We start from the raw sequence: 21364 nt of genomic DNA on the forward strand, positions 1-21364 counted from the left end.
GAACATGAAATATCCTGATCGAACAGGCCAGCCGATCGGCTAAGCACCTTGCCAGCCGATCGAGCTGCCCACTCGATCGGAGTTCCCAGCCGATCGGCTGTCACTTTCCCCTTTTGGAAGCCTATAAATAGGGCTGTCATTGTCATACTTTCCAATTTTGGAAAGCTCTGACCGAACTAGCTATCTTCTTCACCTTTTCTCAGATTTCTCTCAATCCCGGTAAGTTTTCACTCTAATTCTTGTACGTTCTTGATCATTACTTGAATCTACACCTTTCTATCTTTCAAAACTTAGATTCTAACCGTGAAATCACCAAGATCTAAGTGTTCTTGGGTGATGTCATCATGGTGTTCTTGAAGAACATCATGTTTTGGCCTCATTCCACTATGATAGCTTAGATCTAACCGATTTCCACATAAACAAGCTAAGATCCATCATGGATCTAAACATTTGCATAATGTAAAGGATTGAAAGAAGGATTTCCAACTTTCTTTCAACTCTTTTACACTCAATGCTTTCAAACCGGTAAAAACAGAGCTTGAACCGGCTAACCAATCATTCAAATGGTTTAGAAGGTTCAAGATTCGGGTTCTATGAACAAGGTTCACCGATATCGGTTAAACTCTAAACCGACATTCCAAACCGTTCAACCGGCCGGACTTGGGTGATTCCTGTTCGAGCCAAGGGAACAGGTGGGAACGAAGGTTATCATAGTTCAACACGTTGTCAAGATACCTTGAAAGAATAACAAATAAACAAACAACCAAGTGTTAGACGAAAGGCCGGCCAGGTCAGAAATGCTGGCCGAACGGCTAGGCTGTCGAACAGCCCAGCCGATCGGATATGCCAGCCGATCGACCGGGCCAGCCGATCGGCTAGCACATGGCCCCACACTCCCAAACTTTTGAAGAATAGTATTGACGAAGTAATGTTCAATCGAATGGGTCACTCGATGGGTAAACATTACTGTTCGGATCATGAGATACTATGCTTCAACACTTAATCGTTTTCACAACTTGTTCGTAGTAGAGAATGTCAGCCGATCGAACAGACTGTCCGATCGAGTGACATTCAGTTGGGGACTAACATGAAGCTCCTAGCCGATCGAGTGAGCTAGCCGATTGAGTGAGCTAGCCGATCGAACGAACCGTTCGATCGAACGACTCGAAAAGGTAGGAACACTTCAGTGTTCTCAAATACTGCAACAAAAACTTCCAAAGTTCAAATCCTCTAACACAAACACACCAGAGGAAGAAACAATCCACTCGAATGGTCTAGCCGATCGAGCCAACCGGCCGATCGAACAGGACTGTCCAATCGGATATACCAGCCGATCGAACAGGCCGTTCGATCGAACCTGCCGTTCGATCGACCAGCCCATTTGATCCATCCATACTTGTTTACTTTTCCGCGTTACTTATCGTTATGCTATCGAACTATTCAGGCTAATCTTACTCTCAGCGCTCCCTTCAATCCACAATCAAGCACTGTGAGTATACTCGAACCCTTTTTGCTTTAGCACTTTTGGGTGTTACATACGTTACCTACCAAAATCACAAACGAACACACTATACAAACTATTTGAACGCTAATCGACCGCATGTATTACGTGATTAAATGTATGCTTGTTATTATGTTTACACGTGGAAAGCTGTCTACCTGCCTTAGCAACGTAGTACTATAGTTTGGACTCAGCACCCGTTCACACGGGGGTTGTTAAGGACAATCTACTTGCATGATTTACGGTGGTGATCATGTATTGCGAACTGTATCGGATAGTCAACCCGCAGTCACTGGTATTAATAGGTCCATGTCGATAATTTACATGCATCATTGCTCTCTCTGTGTACGTGCTGGTTATGCGTAAACCATTCGAAACTCTATATGCTATTATCAAACTTGTATGCTCACCTTTACATTTTATGTATTGACTTTATTTTAACGTATGTGACAGGTGCTTAAGTTGCTAGGATGCTTAGACGTGTGGTGATGAAATCGAGGCTAGGAAGAGTCTAGAAACCAAGACAATTTATAATTATATGTTTAAATCTGAGTTGTCGGAACATGTTTTCTTTAATGAATATCTATGTCTGTAATAACTAGATTTATCTTATGGGTCACGGTATGGGACGTGATATTTAAAACTATTTGGTAATAATAGTTGTTATGGAATTTCTTTGAACAATCTGTTTCGCTCAGTGCCGCGCCCCGATGATTCCGCCATCGGTTGGGGTGTGACACCCGTAACTGTCGAACTATCTGATGAAGAAGAGCCAGCAGGTGATGACGAGGGTGGAAACGATGATGGCGATGGTAAAGGCGATGACGATGGGGATGGTGATCGACCCGAATTGTGTTACCAGGCCTTGTGCCTTGTAGCTTTGTTTTTAGATTTTAAATGTAACCTTTTTTTCTAGGACGCGCTTGTATAACACACAATGGTTTGTAATGGTTGCACTTTTGCGCCTTTTGAATATGATCTTTACGTTTTGCTTCCAATTTTCGAGTTACAATTGTTGCACTGTTGCTAGAAACTTTGGTCAAGTTAGCGTGAATAAACGTAAGTGTGGTTCTTTGTGTGAGTGTAATTGCCCGGTCTCGCTATGTTCGCGAAGAACCCTGAAGGCATAACTCGAGAGCTTGTGATCTACTGAAGTGTTTTCATGCTAATCAAAAGTTTAACATGCATTTATAACTAGGAAATATTGTAGAGTAAGAATTCAATATGTAAAGAGCGCTCGTATTAGCAAATTTGTTAGGCGTGTAGCCCCTGTTTACAGCAGTACTACATTACATATTTTTCTTGCGCACACCACTTGGAGACACTGACTGCCGTCTAGTGTGGTGGAATTTTGATTCTTCACGGTGTTAAGTCACCTATACGTTGATTGTCGTCAAGCGTGGTGGTTTTCCCGGTGTTTATTTTTGATAGGTGATGTGGCGAGGCCAGCGATCACCCGCTCCTCTGGATCTTCTTGATGTCCTTGCGCACGTTTTTTCAGGAGGTGGTCCAGCTTGCCACTCTTCAGAGCTTTCTCGATTTCTACGTGCAGTTGGATGCAGTCGTTAGTCAAGTGGTCGATGTCCTTGTGAAACTCACAGAACAGGTTAGGGTCCTGGCCTTTCTTGTTGCGCATTGGTAGTGGATCCTTGAGATCTAGCTTCTCTGTGTTGAGGACCTCAAGAGGCGTCTTGGTTAGTGGAGTCCATTTCCTTTGCTGGTGGTCTTCTCTGTCTGTCTTCGTGTGTCGTGCCCTGTCGATTGTAGCGCGAGCATCCTCCCAATGCCTGCTTATGTCCTCACTTGATCTTAAACTCCAGTCGGAGTATCTTTTCCTCTTCTCGTGTCTGCTAGAATCGCGCGAGTAATCCCTTGAGTAATGATGGGATGAGTTATGCTCTTTGGTGTCATAGCCAGATTTGGACCCACTCAGGGATTCTTCTGTCTGTGCAACGATCTTTGCTGCGTCCATAAGCTTGTCCCACTCCTTGGGCATCCCATCCTTTCCGGTGATAGTCCTAATGAGGCTATCACAGCGAATTGCTTTCTTGAAGGCAGCGCGCATAAGCTGTTCACTCACGCCACCAATCTCCAGACACTCTTTGTTAAAGCGAGTGATGAAATCTTCCAAACCTTCATTCTCTCTGCGGCAAATATCCATTACCTCAGCTGTATCACGCTGGTAACGCCTTTGTTGGCTGAAATGATTGACGAATTGAGTTCTGAAATCAACCCATGATTTGATTTTTCCTGGGGGGAGGCTGTCAAACCATGTATGGGCAGCTCCTATAAAGGTTTGAATGAATAAATGGCACCACATGGGCATATTCCATCCTCCCATGCAGCCCACGCTTGTGAAAACTCTGACGTGATCATCGGGATCAGTGATGTGCGTGAAGTGTGTTATATTTTTGATGAGTATTTAAGCCCCTTTTTACACTTTTAGCCAAGTTTTAAATTTATAAAACACGATATTTACTAACACTAAACACACATATGGGCAAGTGCACCCATCGTGGACGTAGTATAGTGTTGGTAAGATACCGAGGTCGTCCAAGGACACAAGAGCTTTTAATACCGGTTTATCCTCAACGTCTAACCAAATCAAAAAGTGAGAAAAATATTTTAAACTAAGAAAAATAAAAACTAACTAAATGCTGAAAAATAAAATAAAATAAAAAAACAGATAGACAAGATGAATCACTTGGATCCGACACGTGTATTAGTATAACCTTTGATTATTTTCGCACTTTTGCACTTGTTTAAGAGATTATCTTAGTTATTGTAGTAGGCCCCTCTTTTGAAGGCGACGTTACCCTCAACCCAGTAGTTTGAGTCAGCAAGGATACAATCCTAAAGGGTCGGATTATTGAAAGATAATGAATTAAGTGATTAATGCAAATTGTGGTAGGCCCCGCTTTTGGCGGTGACGTTACCCTCGGCTAAGTAGTCTGAGTCAGCAGGGATACAGTCCTAAATAGCCGGGTTATAGTATTAATAGTAGTTAACTTATGAGGGGGTCAAAGAGTTTGGATCCCCGCCATCCAATACCTATGGGCATTGAAGGAGATCCTACTAAAATTGACCCATGTCCCAAGCAGGACCTCTAAACGCTGAACAAGGGCAAGACCCTTACCAAACCGTTCCCTTAACCCCGACCAGGTAGCCAACATACCTCCATATAGACCGTGGAGATATGAATGGTGAAAATCTTTTATTTTATATAGACAGTAAAATAATGCCAAGACACCACGGACAAACGATAAGGAAAGATCACCTTCAACATAAGTAACTAGTTATTAAAGTCATTAATACAAAACCAAATAAAAAGTGCAAAAGATTAAAAATAAAAAGTATTATACTAAACACTTGTCTTCACCAAGTGATGTAAGAGACTTAGGTAAACATGGCCTTGATTGTCAAGAACTCTTACGATCAATCTTGGATCCCGAGACGACTCACACACTCTACGATGGACAATGGATGATGGTGGTGGATGATGGTGTTATGGTGGTGGTGGGTGGTGGATGAAGTGTGAGAGAGGTGGTGTGCCAAGGGATGAGAGAGAATGAAACCAAGCTCCTCTATTTATAGGCTGAACAGAAGGCTGGACACGGCCCCGTGTCCGCTGGACACGGCCCCGTGCCCGTCTGACATTCTCTCTCTTCATTAATTGTAATTCGCAATTACAATTAATGCGCCTGCTGTACTTTCACCACGCCCCCGTGCCCGCTGGACACGGCCCCGTGGTGGGCAATGGAAGCTTCTACTGGTTTGTCTTTTCTGCTGCTTCCTGGGCACGCCCCCGTGTTCGCTGGACACGGGGCGTGTTCAGACTCTGTTTTCTCTTCTTTGCCTTGGGAGGTGCCGTTGAGGGTCCGGGCAGTCTACTTTTGTTCCTTTTCTTGTATTTATGGTAGAATTAGTTGTCTTTTTTCTTCTTTTGTGATTTTGAGCTCATTTCATCCTGAAAATACAAAAGGAAGACAAAAACACTCTTTTTCCAAAATTAGTACTTAAAAAGGGTTAGTTTTATGCCTTAATTGATGTGATTTATATGTTGCATTTTACACACATCAAATACCCCCACACTTGAACTTTTTCTTGTCCTCAAGCAAAACTCTTTAAATGTGGCTTACACTTCCAAATGGAATAGGTAGAAGAGAAGTTTTTTTAGCTTGTCCTAGAGTGTCGGGAATCCAAGGTCTTTATAAGTTTTATTTTTATTTATTTATAATCCTATTCGTTATGATTTATTTTGAACGTTTCATAAGATAAATTACTTATTTGGCATAGCATGCCTTATTAAAATTCCATTTATATACAAGTTCACATACCTCAAGGGGGATCACTCAACACTCGGCCGAAGGTGTATATTTTTAGTGAATCTCTCGAGAGCGGCATGGAACTTACGCCTTCCATAGGCTTGCCAAGCAATCAATCCTCCTCCTTTTTAACTTTTTACCTTTGTAAATATCAAGAGGACTTTTTGGGGTAAAGGGTTAGGCTTGGGCTAAAGGTGGGTGGTTGGTTAGTGGTTAGTAAAAAGGGCGAAAATCGTAAAAGCGTCGGTTTTCGTAAAATGCCTTGTCTTTAGCGACTTTTTATTTTGAAGTATTTCTCCAAACAAGCTTTTATATAGCTTTTGTTTGTTTTTGACTTCATCATCATTTTTTTTTCATCACATAAAAAGGCGAGTTTACGAAGAATCGAGCTTGTTACTAAAATAAAGGGTGAAAAATAAAAAAGGTTTTTGGTGGGTGAAAAGGGTTTTGGGGTAATGAAATGAAAAGGTTTAGGCTCAAAGGGGCTATCTAGGGGGATTTTGGGTAGGTGATAAAAAAAAATTGAAAAATAATGGTTTTGAAAGAAAAATGGTTAGTCCTAATGCCTCCATCATTTACTTACTTGGGTTTAAGTTGGTAAGGACCGGGAATGTATTGTCGTGGCAAGTTCTAGATTTGTAAGAACCAAGCGGCTATTCACACAAGAAACGAAAAATGAGCATTTAGTCTAAATATGTATATTTTTATGCTCAATACAGGCTCAAAACTCACTTTTGTGGGAATGGGTTTTTAATGTGATCAAGTATATATAATCGAATTTTTAACTAGACTTGTTATGCCGTTTCATAATTTTCTTATGTTGGTTCTTTGTTATCACGACGCTATCGGTTGTAAACTTGTAAAAATATAACCTTTTTAGAACTTGTTATTCCCAACTTAAACTAAGACAAGTAAATGAAAAAAAATGAAAAAGTTTTTGAAAAAATTTGGGGTGTTTAGCGGTTCCAATAGAGTTTTGTGTAAGGCTTGTGTTTAGGATTTGCAAAATTTCAAGGTTTTAGCATCCCCTCCACACTTAAATTACACATTGTCCTCAATGTGTCCAAAAATAATGTTTTTGGTTGATTAGAATGTGTAAAAGTAAGTTAAAAAGCAAAGATTTATGTTACTGGCATCCTGGACACGGCCCCGTGGTGACCGGGCACGGCCCCGTGGTCAAGTGCCAGTAACGAAAATTAGAGAATTGAAACAGAAGCCTGGACACGGGGGCGTGTCCGCTGAACACGGCCCGTGTCCAGTTACCTGAACTGGGTGTTTTCCTGCAGGGGGCTCAGCACGGGGCCGTGTTGGTTGGGCACGGCCCGTGTTGAGCCTTCTGTGATGGAGATTTTTGTCGGGTTGCTCTGTTCTTCGTGCATGGTTCATTTTTCTCATTCCCTTTTTCATCCATTACCACCATGAGTGTGTTTTATTCTGCAAAAGAAGACTAAAAGATTAAACTAAACTAAGGATAGTTCCGCGGAATGCCTCCGTGGTGCGCCACGTTTATAAGGGTCCTTGGCTAGACCCAATGCGAGGTTATATGTTTTCTGAGTGGGATGCTTGGCGTCCCATGTTACACCGTCGGAGAGCAGCATCCAAGCTCGAATCAATAACCTTCATGTAATTGACTGGGTCGTCGTCCTCTATTCTCTTCCCAACTCCGAACTTCACTTCATCATCCCCATACCTCAAAGTGAGTGTCCCGTCATTCATATCTACCACTGCTTGTGCTGTGGCAAGGAAGGGTCTCCCTAGTATAAGGGGGACCTCAGTGTCTTCCTCCATATCGAGTATGACAAAGTCAGCTGGATAAACGAATCTACTTACCCTTACCAAGACATTCTCGATGACACCTTGTGGGAATTTGACGGATCGATCAGCGAGTTGTATGCTCATTTTTGTAGGGCTCGTGGTTCCCAAGCCAAGCCTCTTGAACATTGATGAGGGCATAAGGTTAATGCTAGCCCCTAGGTCGGCTAAGGCATTGCGAACGGGCGAGTCCCCTATTGAGCACGGAATCGTGAAACTTCCGGGATCGATTTTCTTTTGGGGGAGTTTATTGAGTACGAGGGCAGAGCATTCTTCGCCTAAATTAACTAATTGCAAATTTTCAATTTTCTTCTTATGCGTAAGGAAGTCCCTCATAAATTTAGAGTATTTGGGCATTTGGGTTAGGACTTCGATAAAAGGAATATTGACATGCAATTGTTTTAACAGACTTTCGAATTTTGCGAATTGCTCATTTGTCTTTTGACGAATTAACCTACCGGGGTACGGAACTCGAGGAGCCTTGGTAGGCTCTGGTGATGGAGGAGAGTTCTTCTCCTGCAGAGGTGTTGGCACTGTTTCTTCCGTAGGTAGTGGTACTTCTGCAGGCCCTACGGTGCGGTTTCGTAGTGTGATGAGGTGAACTTGCGCCTTTGGGTTCGTTTCGGTATTGCTAGGTAATGCGCCTTGCGGTCTCTCGGAAAAGTTTTGAGCTATTTGATTTATTTGTTTTTCTATGTTTTGAATGCTAGCTTGTTGATTCCTAAAATTAGATTCTAATTGTAGAAATCTTTCCGAGTTTTTCTTATCAGTGTCAGAGACGAGGCGAGATATAGTATCTTCGAGCCTTTCTCGTCCACCTTGTTGTTGAGTGAAATTTTGTGACTCATTTCTTGATTGCTGAAAGTTTGTTCGTTGGGTTTGTTGGTTACTACTATTGCCGGGTTCCCTCCAACCAAGGTTTGGGTGGTTTCGCCATCCTTGGTTGTAAGTTCCCGTTGGGGGACCCGACGGCCTAGGTCTATTATCAATGTAGTTTACCATTTCTTGTTGATCGTCCGTTTCTTTCATGCAACTCCAATTTTCATGTGACCCACCACACCCTTCACAAGCCATAACCGAGACTGCTTTTGTCATTTCTAATTTTTTTATTTTTGAAGAAAGGGCCTCGATTTGGGCTTGTAAAGAAGTGCTTTCATCGACCTTATGGGCGCCCGGGGCGATAGACTTATTTCCCCGGGGGTTGTGCCATTGAAAATTGGTTTGAGCAATTTCCTCAATTTGATTATATATTTCGTGTGGGCGTCGATTACCTAAAAGTCCCCCGGAGCTAGAATCAAGTGTCTGCCTAGTGTGTGGCAACAATCCATTGTAGAAAGTGGATACTTGTTGCCATATTGCGAGGCCGTGATGGGGACACTTGCGTAATAACTCCTTGAACCTTTCCCAAGTTTCATATAAGGATTCCCCGTCCTCTTGTGAGTACGTATTAATTTCAGCCATTAATTTAGCAGTTTTAGCAGGAGGGAAATACTTATATAGAAATTTTTGGGCTAGTTCATCCCAGGTGTTTACCGATCCAGCTGGGAGGGCGTTGAGCCAAGCTTTCGCTCGGTCTTTTAGTGAGAATGGAAACATACGGAGGCGGATGGCGTCGTTTGATGCTCCATTGATCCGAAAGGTATCACATATTTCCAAGAAATTAGTTATATGTAGATGGGGATCCTCGTCCGCAAGCCCGTGGAAGGTTGCGGAGTTTTGGAGCATTTGTATCAAATGCGGTCGAAGTTCGAAGTTATTGGCTTCGACATTCGGAGCATTGATAGCGGCGCCTAGATTACCTACGGTGGGCCGTAGATAATCCATAAGGGTACGTTGGTCCGCCATTGGAGGTGGATCACCCGAAACCTTCTCTTGGTTTTTGGCTTTTAACCTTTTTCTGAGAAAGCGTTCGGGTTCTTCTAGCGGTTCTTTTATGTCTTTATTGGAACTGGAGCTCATACACTATGTGAGGATGGCGTCGGGTTCCAAGTCCTGCAATAAAAACAGAAAAGAATGTTGGTCAGAAGGTTCACCACGGCCCCGTGTTGAGCGAACACGGCCCCGTGGTCGGAATTGCAGTGATTGTTTTTCAGATCCCAGTTACTGGAAAGTGGACACGGCCCCGTGTTGCACCGGCACGGCCCCGTGATCAGCCTTCTGTAACTTGAAAAACAAAAACTGCCAGTAACGATGCTGAGCACGGCCCGTGTCCGACCAGGCACGACCCCGTGCTGAGCTCTGCAGAAGCTGAAAAACTAAAAAAAAAATTCCTAAAAAATTAAAGAAAAATAAAAATATGATTAGGCCGTTGATTCCTAACTTTCTTAAAATCCTTGTGTCCCCGGCAACGGCGCCAAAAACTTGATGTGCGTGAAGTGTGTTATATTTTTGATGAGTATTTAAGCCCCTTTTTACACTTTTAGCCAAGTTTTAAATTTATAAAACACGATATTTACTAACACTAAACACACATATGGGCAAGTGCACCCATCGTGGACGTAGTATAGTGTTGGTAAGATACCGAGGTCGTCCAAGGACACAAGAGCTTTTAATACCGGTTTATGCTCAACGTCTAACCAAATCAAAAAGTGAGAAAAATATTTTAAACTAAGAAAAATAAAAACTAACTAAATGCTGAAAAATAAAATAAAATAAAAAACAGATAGACAAGATGAATCACTTGGATCCGACACGTGTATTAGTATAACCTTTGATTATTTTCGCACTTTTGCACTTGTTTAAGAGATTATCTTAGTTATTGTAGTAGGCCCCTCTTTTGAATGCGACGTTACCCTCAACCCAGTAGTTTGAGTCAGCAAGGATACAATCCTAAAGGGTCGGATTATTGAAAGATAATGAATTAAGTTATTAATGCAAATTGTGGTAGGCCCCGCTTTTGGCGGTGACGTTACCCTCGGCTAAGTAGTCTGAGTCAGCAGGGATACAGTCCTAAATAGCCGGGTTATAGTATTAATAGTAGTTAACTTATGAGGGGGTCAAAGAGTTTGGATCCCCGCCATCCAATACCTATGGGCATTGAAGGAGATCCTACTAAAATTGACCCAGGTCCCAAGCAGGACCTCTAAACGCTGAACAAGGGCAAGACCCTTACCAAACCGTTCCCTTAACCCCCGATCAGGTAGCCAACATACCTCCATATAGACCGTGGAGATATGAATGGTGAAAATCTTTTATTTTATATAGACAGTAAAATAATGCCAAGACACCACGGACAAACGATGAGGAAAGATCACCTTCAACATAAGTAACTAGTTATTAAAGTCATTAATACAAAACCAAATAAAATGTGCAAAAGATTAAAAATAAAAAGTATTATACTAAACACTTGTCTTCACCAAGTGATGTAAGAGACTTAGGTAAACATGGCCTTGATTGTCAAGAACTCTTACGATCAATCTTGGATCCCAAGACGACTCACACACTCTACGATGGACAATGGATGATGGTGGTGGATGATGGTGTTATGGTGGTGGTGGGTGGTGGATGAAGTGTGAGAGAGGTGGTGTGCCAAGGGATGAGAGAGAATGAAACCAAGCTCCTCTATTTATAGGCTGAACAGAAGGCTGGACACGGCCCCGTGTCCGCTGGACACGGCCCCGTGCCCGTCTGACATTCTCTCTCTTCATTAATTGTAATTCGCAATTACAATTAATGCGCCTGCTGTACTTTCACCACGCCCCCGTGCCCGCTGGACATGGCCCCGTGGTGGGCAATGGAAGCTTCTACTGGTTTGTCTTTTCTGCTGCTTCCTGGGCACGCCCCCGTGTTCGCTGGACACGGGGCGTGTTCAGACTCTGTTTTCTCTTCTTTGCCTTGGGAGGTGCCGTTGAGGGTCCGGGCAGTCTACTTTTGTTCTTTTTCTTGTATTTATGGTAGAATTAGTTGTCTTTTTGCTTCTTTTGTGATTTTGAGCTCATTTCATCCTGAAAATACAAAAGGAAGACAAAAACACTCTTTTTCCAACATTAGTACTTAAAAAGGGTTAGTTTTATGCCTTAATTGATGTGATTTATATGTTGCATTTTACACACATCAATCAGTCAACCCATTAAACTTTCCAACTGTCGGTGGTAGTTTCTCTTTTGATAATAGTGCCAGCGCGATCTTTGGGATGAACTTTGAATGCTCTGCAGCTTCTGCTGGTCGGTAAGCGAGGCGAAAGTCTCGCCCTGCTTCTTCGGTGTACCCGACATGTTGTTTTGGCTTGTAGTATTCATGGTTCCTCTGCAAGTGATTGAAGACTGAAGAGCCTTCATCGTCTTGCCAAGTTGGATCGTTTGGGTCAGTGTCATCCCATTCATTGTTCATATTGCGCGGCGTGAGCCGGCTGTGAACTGGTCCTCTCTGGATGTTAGACGGGTTGTCATAGTAACTTTCCGTTTCTCCCCGTGTGTCGCGCGTGTCGTGCACGCTCGGTCTTCTCTGGGGAGGAGGCCTGTTGATTCTTCCTTGGAGATTTCTCTGTTGGGGTGGCTGGCGCGCCCCTTGATTTAGGTCCTGTGGTGTGACCAAGGACGGTTCTGTTGTGAGAACTACTTGTTGTGCGCTCAGAGATTGATACGCCGCATTGATGGTGGCAATCTGCTTGGCATACCACGAGGCTAGAGTTTTGCCTTCGGGTAACCCTAGTAACGTTGAAATGTTCTGGGGTGGGGCCGGATTTGAAGGCCCGACGTCCTTGTTTCCTGGGGTTGTTGACTGAATGATGCGAGTGATGCTCGCGTGAGGTCCCCCAGTGTTGGTGACTTCGATTTCACCAATTTCTTCGATTTGCTGGACTTGGACATTCTGATTGTCCTCCCCCACTGTCACATGTGCATTTGCTCCGAATCCAAATTCGGGAACGATTCCTTGACCAGCCATGGTCGGAGGAAAGACAACAAAGAGCTCAAAGAAAAGAAGATGAAAGTGGTTTGTAAAAAAAACCGGTGGGCGCCAATGAAGAAACACGGAACTAATCTTAGGGATAATTAGTTTGGTTTATGTTTCTACCATAAGGATTAATCTTCTTTGATTTCTTGAGCTCCTTAATGACTGATTATCCTGCAAAACAGAACACCGTTAGCTCGTTAAGAGGGGAATATGGGGGTTTCCCTCTTAACCAGGCTCCGGCGTGAGAATAAGTAACTATCTCGAGGAGATTAAAATGAGTAATGAGTAAGAGTAGAGGGAATAGAATGAATTAACCTGTGAATGAAGTGTTCTATTTATAGCCGGAGTGGTGTAAAGGATGTGGGCTGATGGGCCTTGGGCCGGAAAACGACAATGGAATGGATATGCCCTTTGTCTCACTAGTGTCGATCGTTAATGCCTTCTAGACGTTTCTCGGTGCTGGCGCACCATGAGTGGAGCCACGTGTCACTGTTGTCGGTCTCTGCCACCAACCAGTTAGTGGAGATCGTGGGGCAGGTGTCTCTGCCCCGTGATTGGTGCCACGCAGGCGTCCTTGAGTACTTTTTGTCTCCTGCTCGTCAGATGATCGAGGTGCACGATTGAGCAAAGCCTGGAGGATGCGGATTGGATCTTTTCATCTGACACTTGTACCCTTTGTACTCTAAATCGTCTTTACGCCGCATCCCTACGCGGCTCTTGCTGCACATGGAACTGGCCTGCGCAAGGTATGGGCGCTTGGAGGATCGACTTCAGGATGCTAAGTTGTTGATTTGTCTCGTTTAGACCCCGCGCGGCGTTGGCGAGTGTTGCTCTACCCGCGCGAGGTTGAGGTCGAAAATGTAATTGATTAAGGAGTATGGTCCTTCGCGCGACTCGAAGGAAATTTTACGCGGGTTTTTGGGACCATACCCCTTCAGTTCAGCCGAGGTGGAAGTTAAGAGAGTGTGGTGTGAGGTGGTTTCTCATGAGTGGATGCCAGAGGTGAGATGAAACAAACAAGAAACAAGAGAAGTACGGTGCACAAACTTCGTGTGGGATAACTGAGGTTAGGGATGAGCGTCGTACCCGTTCGGTACCGAAAGTATCGGTATCGAAAAACGGGGAAAATTGTTACCGGTACCGAATATCCCGGTAACTTTTACAAAAGCCTGTATTTCGCGACTGTAACAAATGCTTATTTGGTGCAAATATGGGAACTGGTAGTCCGGTACTGGTACCAAATATAATATACAGGGTACGGTTTGCTTTCGGTATCCAGTACCAAATGCTCACCCCTAATTGACGTGGTAGTTCAGGATGAGCAGGAACACCGCTCCACCCTCTTCGGTATGGTACATGATTTTCTCTTATTTTAGCAACTAGTTCAAACATCATGGTACCTTATTGTAAACAGACAACAAACTAAACCAACACCTCTATATACAAGTTAAAAGAAAATATCATCCAAAACCTCTCAATCCCCTTATCCTATCCCCCCACCCCCCTTTCTTCTTCACTCTCTGCAACCTCTCCTGCTCCAATGGCGTCTTCATCTCTCTCCACAGTTATCCTACGCACTCCACACCTCACTACCACCACCACACCACCACCACTCTTCTCCACCAAACACGCTCTCAAATTCAACCTCCACCACCGCTCCACACTTCTCCGTCCAATCGCCGCAACCGCCACCGACGACAAAGTCGTAACCCTAGGCGACGAAATCTCAAACCTAACCCTAGCACAAGCACAATCCTTAGTAGAATACCTTCAGGACAAGCTCGGCGTCACCGCCGCATCGTTCGCTCCGGCCGCCGTCGTCGCCGCACCTGGCGGCGGTGGCGCTGACGCTGTGGAGGCGGTGGAGGAGAAGACGGAGTTTGACGTTGTTATTGATGATGTTCCGAGTAATGCGAGAATTGCGACGATTAAAGCGGTTAGAGGCTTGACGAGTTTAGCGCTTAAGGAGGCTAAGGAGTTGATTGAAGGATTACCGAAGAAGTTTAAGGAAGGTGTGAGTAGAGATGAAGCTGAAGATGCGAAGAAACAGCTTGAAGAAGCTGGAGCCAAGGTTTCGATCGTTTAGATCTGGAATTTGTTGTAAGTTTTCGTGTTTGATGATTTATTATTGATACGTTGTGTGTTGTTAGTTGTTCGGTTTTTGTAATTCATGCGGTAAATCAGTCTCGATTAATCTGTTCGTATATGATACTTTGATATCTGATTCATCTGAAGCTTTTGCTAGTTATGAATTTGCTATGAAATTGATCTTAGTTTTCAAATATTTCATGATTCCTGATCTGTAAGTTCAGTCTCGATGTCATCTGTTTAATCTGATCGTATTAGGGCTGAAAACGAAGCGAACAAACAAGATGTAGGAAATTTGTGTTCACGAATTGTTCATGAACACTTACTTAGCGAGATTTTATGTTGTTTTCGTTCGTTCGTTAAGGAAATGAAGGTGTTCGTGTTCATTTGTTAATTTTAGGCAATGAACGCAACCGAACGTTCATGAACACAAATGGAAACAAACGAACACAAACAAGCGTTCATGAAATACACTAATGAACTATCGAACATAAACGGGCACGTTACCAAACGTCCACGAACATAAATGAACGAACGCGGCCTCTGTTCATGTTTGTTCATTTAACTAAAGGAACGAAGTTTCCTGTTTGTGCTCGTTCATTTATTAAACGAACGAACACAAACAAACTTCCTGCTGAACTTGCAGTTCGTTTGCAGCCCTACGTATATTATTAACATTTCTGTTAACTGATTATTCTTAAGTTGTTGCTAGCTGTTCTACTACAATGAAATTGATTGCAGTTATGGAATTTCATGTAAAATTAAGTTAGAAGATGTTTCTGCACTTTAGTTTTATTCAGGATTTGGACATCTGCAAGTTTGTTATGTTAGGAGTGGTTAAACACTTGAGAGTGGCAAACTAAAAAATCAACCAATCAGAGTGTGCCACGTCAATCAGTGAAAAGTGTTTAAACTTTGGTGAAAAGTGTTGGCAATGGTTTAGACATTTGGCGAAGTGGTAAACTTTAAAAAAAGAGTGAGGATTGTCCTTTATCTTTATACCCATTTTCAGGCGCTGTCCTTTATGTTCAAAATTGACGAGTTTTATCCTTTATGTTTTCATATCATACACGTTTTGTCCTTTAGGCCTAACCCAGTTAGTTTTTTCAGTTAAATTTGGTCATATGCTTTGCACAATAGGGCATTTTTGTCAATTCAAAGGTAAGTTCAAACCTTTGAATTGACAAAAATGCCCTCATGTGCAAAACACATGACCAAATTTAACTGAAAAAACTAACTGGGTTAGGACTAAAGGACAAAACGTGTATGATATGAAAACATAAAGGACAAAACTCGTCAATTTTGAACATAAAGGACAGCGCCTGAAAATAGGTATAAAGATAAAGGACAATCCTTGAAATTTACTCTTAAAAAAAAAGGAAAAAGGTGTGATTGGTTGAGATTGGAATGGACCCCACCGCACACTACCCTCTCTCTCTCTCCTTCCTCCCTTCCCCGCGTCGGCATGCACCCACCGATCTTAACCCCATTTCGTTAAACACACAGGCGGCAAAAAGGTTGGCATTGGTTAGCCGCCCATTGCCGAATCGGTGAAGTGGGTTTGCCGCCCCCCACTCCTAACACCCTTATCTTCGAATCTGAAAACGATAACATAAGATCTGCAATTATCAAGGAATTCAAAATTCAATCCTTCGTGTTTGAACAAAATGATTCAAGCAATTGACAAGGAGAAATAAATTGCAGCTTTTAGGATCATAACAATGGCATCTTTTAACCGGAGAAAATTACCTCATTCCACTTGCTTTTGCGTATTTATATGATCACAAGTTATATGGTTTTCTGTACTTATAGTACCAAGCCGGGTAAAATGGACGGGTCAAGCTGGGTTATGGTAAAAGCGGATTGTTTAAAAAGTATCAGTTTGGTTTGTTTTAGTTCAAAATGGGTTGGGGACTTGGGTCAAACACATGGCCGATTAAACACAAATAGCATGAAACGGTTAGGTTAGCTTTCTTTCAGACATATGATCAAACACTTAATGTGCAATCTGCACTATAAACCTTACAAAACAGACAAATCAAACACATTAAGAAACAAACAGTTGTGATTGCAGCAGTTTGTCCATTAAAAGATTGAAATTTATATGGGTCTAGGGACACCCCCCCCCCCACTTTGTTGCTGGATCCACTGGTAAACCCGCCATATCTTCTATTTATGGTGGCGGGGGCAGTGGCAGTAACGCTTATGGCGGCGTTGGGGATGCTGGCGGTTGTGTTGGTTGCAACCAGGTAGATGATGACGGTGCTGACCCATTTAGACGCAAGCAAGTTTCATAAAATGACCTATTTTATACACTATTTTTAAGTATTGTATAGTTCTAGTGACCAGGATCAATCTATTTAACAAACAGAAATTAACTGAATCATCTAATTTCCCAAAGAATTAAGTCATGATCTCCATGATAAACCTTATATCATTCTGAAGGTATTTATTTGACTCAAAATTGCCTACACAATGAGATCAAAATGTCAAATGCTACAAAGTTATGGTTCAAACAAAGCATTCAACGTTAAAAAGTGGATAAAGCGCACTTACATTAGGTCCCTAGCTTGATTAAATATAAGAAATTACATATTTTCTAGAATATATATTTGTAGTACTAATTGTGTGTAGATTTGATTATAGGGATTAGGATCAAATACAAAGGATCCTAATTGTAAGAAGTGTAAGAAGGATTTATAGAGTGACAAGTGTCCAATAACCTAAAAAAAACCCACTACACAAAAAAACCCCACTAAAAAAAAAAAACCTTAAACATCCACCACCACCAAAAACCTAAACCCCCACCCCCCCCCACATCACCCACCCTAAAAAAAAAAAAAAATTTTTTTTTTGCCGAGGGGGTGGGGGGTGGGGGTTTAGGTTTTTGGGTGGGGGTGGGGGTTAGGTTTTTTTAGGTTTTTGGGGGGTGGGGTGGGGGTGGGGGGTTAGGTTTTTTTTAGGTTTTTGGGGGGTGGGGGGGGGGGTTAGGTTTTTTGGGGGTTTTTTTGGTGAGGTATAGTTTTTTTTTTGTTTTTTTGTTTTTTTTTTGCCGTGGGGGGGGGGGGTTAGGTTTTTGGGTGGTGGTGGGGTGGGGTGGGGGTGGGGGTGGGGTGTTTAGGTTTTTGGTGGTGATGTAGTGGGTTTAGTTTTAGGTTATTGGACACTTGTCACTCTATAAATCCTTCTTACACTTCTTACAATTAGAAGCCTTTGTAGAATAACTTGACCCTTGATTATAGTAAGTAGTCTTTTGGAATCCCGCAAATTACTAATACTGCATTAAGCAAACACAGGTATCTGAGGTAAAATAAAATACTATTTTTTTTTGGAAGATTACTAAAATAGACAAAGGTAATAAAAAAGGCTTTAAAATAGACTTGGAAATAGCTTTTACTAAAGTAATCACCACTCATCACTCAGAAGCCGTCACATCAGCTTAGTGACAGCTCGGAATTAGCCTACACCTTTTTGATAAAAAAGCATCGGCTAAGCCTTCATTTTTTTTTTGTCAAAAACGCCGGCTTAACCCATGATTTTGGTGAAAAGCGTTAGCTAAGCTCACGAGTTTTTTTTTTTGTTTTGTTTTTTGTTTTTATGTAAAAATCGTAAACCCACACTTATGGTGAAAAGCAATGTTTTAAAAACCGGTTTTTAAATCAAACCGGATTAGGCTAAAAAATGGTTCAACCGATTAAACCGGGTTGTACCGAGCGGTTCAACCGGGTTGACTAGCTACCTCAATAATTTCATAAATTTCAACATCAACTAGTTAATAAAAAATGTATGATTACATATTAAAAGATAATTCAAAAGTAAATTCATAATAAAAAATAATCGAAAAGATAATCGAAAATCATTCAGTTTTCCAACAAGCTCTTTTAAATGAAAGTGTACGATATGTTTAAGCCATTTGTGTGTTAAATATATCAACTATTTTCGTTTCATACAATATTAAATAAGAATTTTTAGTTACGAATAATCATAATATATAAAAATTACGTTAGATAAGTAGGCAAAAGATCAAGTACAAATAATCTTAACATACTAAACATACAAATTGAAGGAAAACCCAAAAAGACAAGGTGGCATTTTTGTAATTACCACCAACTATCAAAGTTACAACCAAAAATACCTAAAAAAACACAAAATTTTTTTTAACATTTTTTATTAAAAAATCGCTACATTTCGTTAGCAAAAAAAAAAAAAAAAAAAAAAAAAATTTTTTTGGCTGCTACTAAAAGTAGCGATTTTTTAATAAAAAATGTTAAAAAAATAAAATAAAATAATTTGTGTGTTTTTTTTTTAGATTTTTTTAGGTTTTTTGGGGGGTTTAGTTTTTAGCATTTTAGCTTGGGTGGGGGGGGGGGGGTTAGGTTTTTTTTAGGTTTTTGGGGGTGGGGGGGGGGTTAGGTTTTTTTAGGTTTTTGGGGGTTGGGGGGGGGGTTAGGTTTTTTTAGGTTTTTGGGGGGTGGGGGGTTTAGGTTTTTTTTGGGGGTGGGGGGAGTGGTTAGGTTTTTTTAGGTATATTTGTAGAGTAACTTTGATAGTTATTGATAATTACAAAAATGCCACCTTGTCTTTTTGAGTTTTCCTTCAATTTGTATGTTTAGTATGTTAAGATTATTTGTACAAGAACTTTACCCTAGATAAGTAACATATATAATAAAAATAAGTAACAACTCAAACTAAAATAACATGGCCAATTGGATTTTAACACCTCTAACTTTGAAGAGTTGGCCGATAACACCCGCAACTAACACTTTGATCTGTGACACCTGAAACTTTTAATTTTGTTTGTCATTTCATCACTCAGTTAAAAAATGACTAACTGAGTTAGTCTTCCATCCTACATGGCATCATTAATCCTACGTGGACTATATGACGTGGACTATAATTGCAGATGTGGCACATTCATGGTATAAAAGCCATCTTCTTCTTCGATTTTAACCCTGCACAAACAAGGGAAACCCTAAATTAAGGCCATACGCATGAATCGACCCAAATCCAAATCCTAATTTGCTCCCTAATTTGCTCATCACGAGATCAGAGCAAACCTACAACTTATTGGTTGATCGACATGTCTACTTCTTCCAACTCTTCATGTAATACCAACCGAATCCCTAAAATATTCAAGGTGGACATGGATGGGAAGTTGTATTGTCATCACGAGATCAGAGCTGTTATTCGCGTAGCAGGAAGGAGAAGTGTTCGATGTGGTGCTGAATTTTACGGTTGCTCACAATGGCCGGTAAGTCTTGTGTATCCATGTATTGAATTTAACTTGTTTTTGAACTGACGACATGATGTTGGTTTGTAGCGAGACGACTGCAAGTTCTTTATGTGGAAAAAAGATTTCGACAAATTATTCGAAGTTCATTCAACTTGCAGCTCAAGTGCAGTTACAAGAAGTGATGCTATGACCGGGAATGAATATAATTTGCAATTGCGGAACAACTTGCTATCTCAAGAGAACAATATGTTGAAACGACAAATTTGTGCGAAAGTATTCATGTTGAAGCAGCAGTTTGTGTTTAGTTTGTTTGTTATCATTGCCATGTTGTTTTACATAGTGTATCGAATTTAACTTGTTTTTTTATTGTAAGTTCTTTGACATGAATGAATGTAGTGAAGTTGGGCTTTGATGTCTTTATTTGTACCATATGTGCAGACCATTAGACCATTTGCAGACCAAAAGAGACTTTGACTTTGAAACAAGTAAACAACTACCAAAACAAGTGTGCAGACCATTTGACCATTTGAAACCACATGTGCAGACCAAAACAATACAGCACATGCAGACCATTTGACCATATACCCCTGTGACCATATATATGCAGACTAAAACAAGTGTGCAGACCATGCAGACCATTTGAAACCACATGTGCAAACCAAAACAAGTGTGCAGAGTATGCAGAATGACCATTATACCCCTGTGACCATATATGCAGACCAAAACAAGTGTGCAGACATAAGTTAACTGCAGATTGACTTTAAGTTAACTGCAGAATGAGTTTAAGTTAACTGCAAACATAAGTTAACTGCAGAATGACCATTATACCCCTGTGACCATATATGCAGACCAAAACAAGTGTGCAGACATAAGTTAACTGCAGAATGACTTTAAGTTAACTGCAGAATGAGTTTAAGTTAACTGCAGAATGACCATTATACCCCTGTGACCATACATGTGCAGACATAAGTTAACTGCAAAATGAGTTTAACCAGTTTAACCATTCAAAAGATTCAGCACAGCAGTCATAAGTTTACATAGTCATAAGTTTACATAGTCATTACACAACCAACAAAAGATTAACCATTAACCATTCATAACATATTAACTAACTACAGCCTTCTCCGTTGGTCTTCCCCTTTTACTTGGCCTTCCTCTTTTAGTTGGCCTTCCCCTTTTACTTGCTTTTTTCCTTCCGATTTCTGCCGCATTTTGAGAATATGTTAACATTAAACAAATTTAGGAAACAATCATATAATCAATAAACCAACTGAATATATTGAGTTCACCTTTAACTGTGCATTTTCTCTTGTTGTGACCTCTTTCTCCACAAATCCCACATGTCATTACAACCCCATGCTTAGTCAGTTTGCCTGGTTTCTTCCAATTTGTATGTTCACCTACAGATGGGACTGCTTCCTTGTACTTCTTGCCCTTGATATCATCATCCTCACTATCACCAGGTGGTAAAATGTCCCCGTCAGATTCCTCGTAACTACTGTTTCCATCTAC

General features: G+C 41.4%; 2 protein-coding genes and 1 non-coding gene across 3 annotated transcripts; all 3 read left to right on the forward strand.

Annotated features, from left to right (window-relative positions):
- Positions 1-8998: 8998 nt before the first annotated feature.
- Positions 8999-9105, forward strand: LOC118480705. The gene has a single exon (XR_004863683.1). It is a non-coding gene; the product is annotated as a small nucleolar RNA R71 (small nucleolar RNA).
- Positions 9106-13991: 4886 nt separating this feature from the next.
- On the forward strand, positions 13992-14815 carry LOC110868649 (50S ribosomal protein L12, chloroplastic). Its single transcript, XM_022117876.2, has one exon. The coding sequence runs from the start codon at positions 14072-14074 to the stop codon at positions 14615-14617; it is 546 nt and encodes a 181-aa protein (XP_021973568.1). The 5' UTR covers positions 13992-14071; the 3' UTR covers positions 14618-14815.
- A 4884-nt stretch (positions 14816-19699) lies between these two features.
- On the forward strand, positions 19700-20206 carry LOC110866967. Its single transcript, XM_022116110.1, has 2 exons — positions 19700-19870; positions 19940-20206. The coding sequence occupies exons 1-2, from the start codon at positions 19700-19702 to the stop codon at positions 20204-20206; spliced, it is 438 nt and encodes a 145-aa protein (XP_021971802.1).
- The last annotated feature ends 1158 nt before the right edge of the window (positions 20207-21364 follow it).

This window comes from Helianthus annuus, chromosome 7, assembly GCF_002127325.2.
Source record: "Helianthus annuus cultivar XRQ/B chromosome 7, HanXRQr2.0-SUNRISE, whole genome shotgun sequence".
NCBI lineage: Eukaryota > Viridiplantae > Streptophyta > Magnoliopsida > Asterales > Asteraceae > Helianthus > Helianthus annuus.

Coding starts and splice junctions, on each gene's coding strand:
- LOC110868649 (XM_022117876.2), top strand. CDS start 14,072: ATGGCGTCTTCATCTCTCTCCACAGTTATCCTACGCACTCCACACCTC.
- LOC110866967 (XM_022116110.1), top strand. CDS start 19,700: ATGTCTACTTCTTCCAACTCTTCATGTAATACCAACCGAATCCCTAAA. Junction 19,871..19,939: donor ACGGTTGCTCACAATGGCCG/GTAAGTCTTGTG, acceptor GTTGGTTTGTAG/CGAGACGACTGCAAGTTCTT.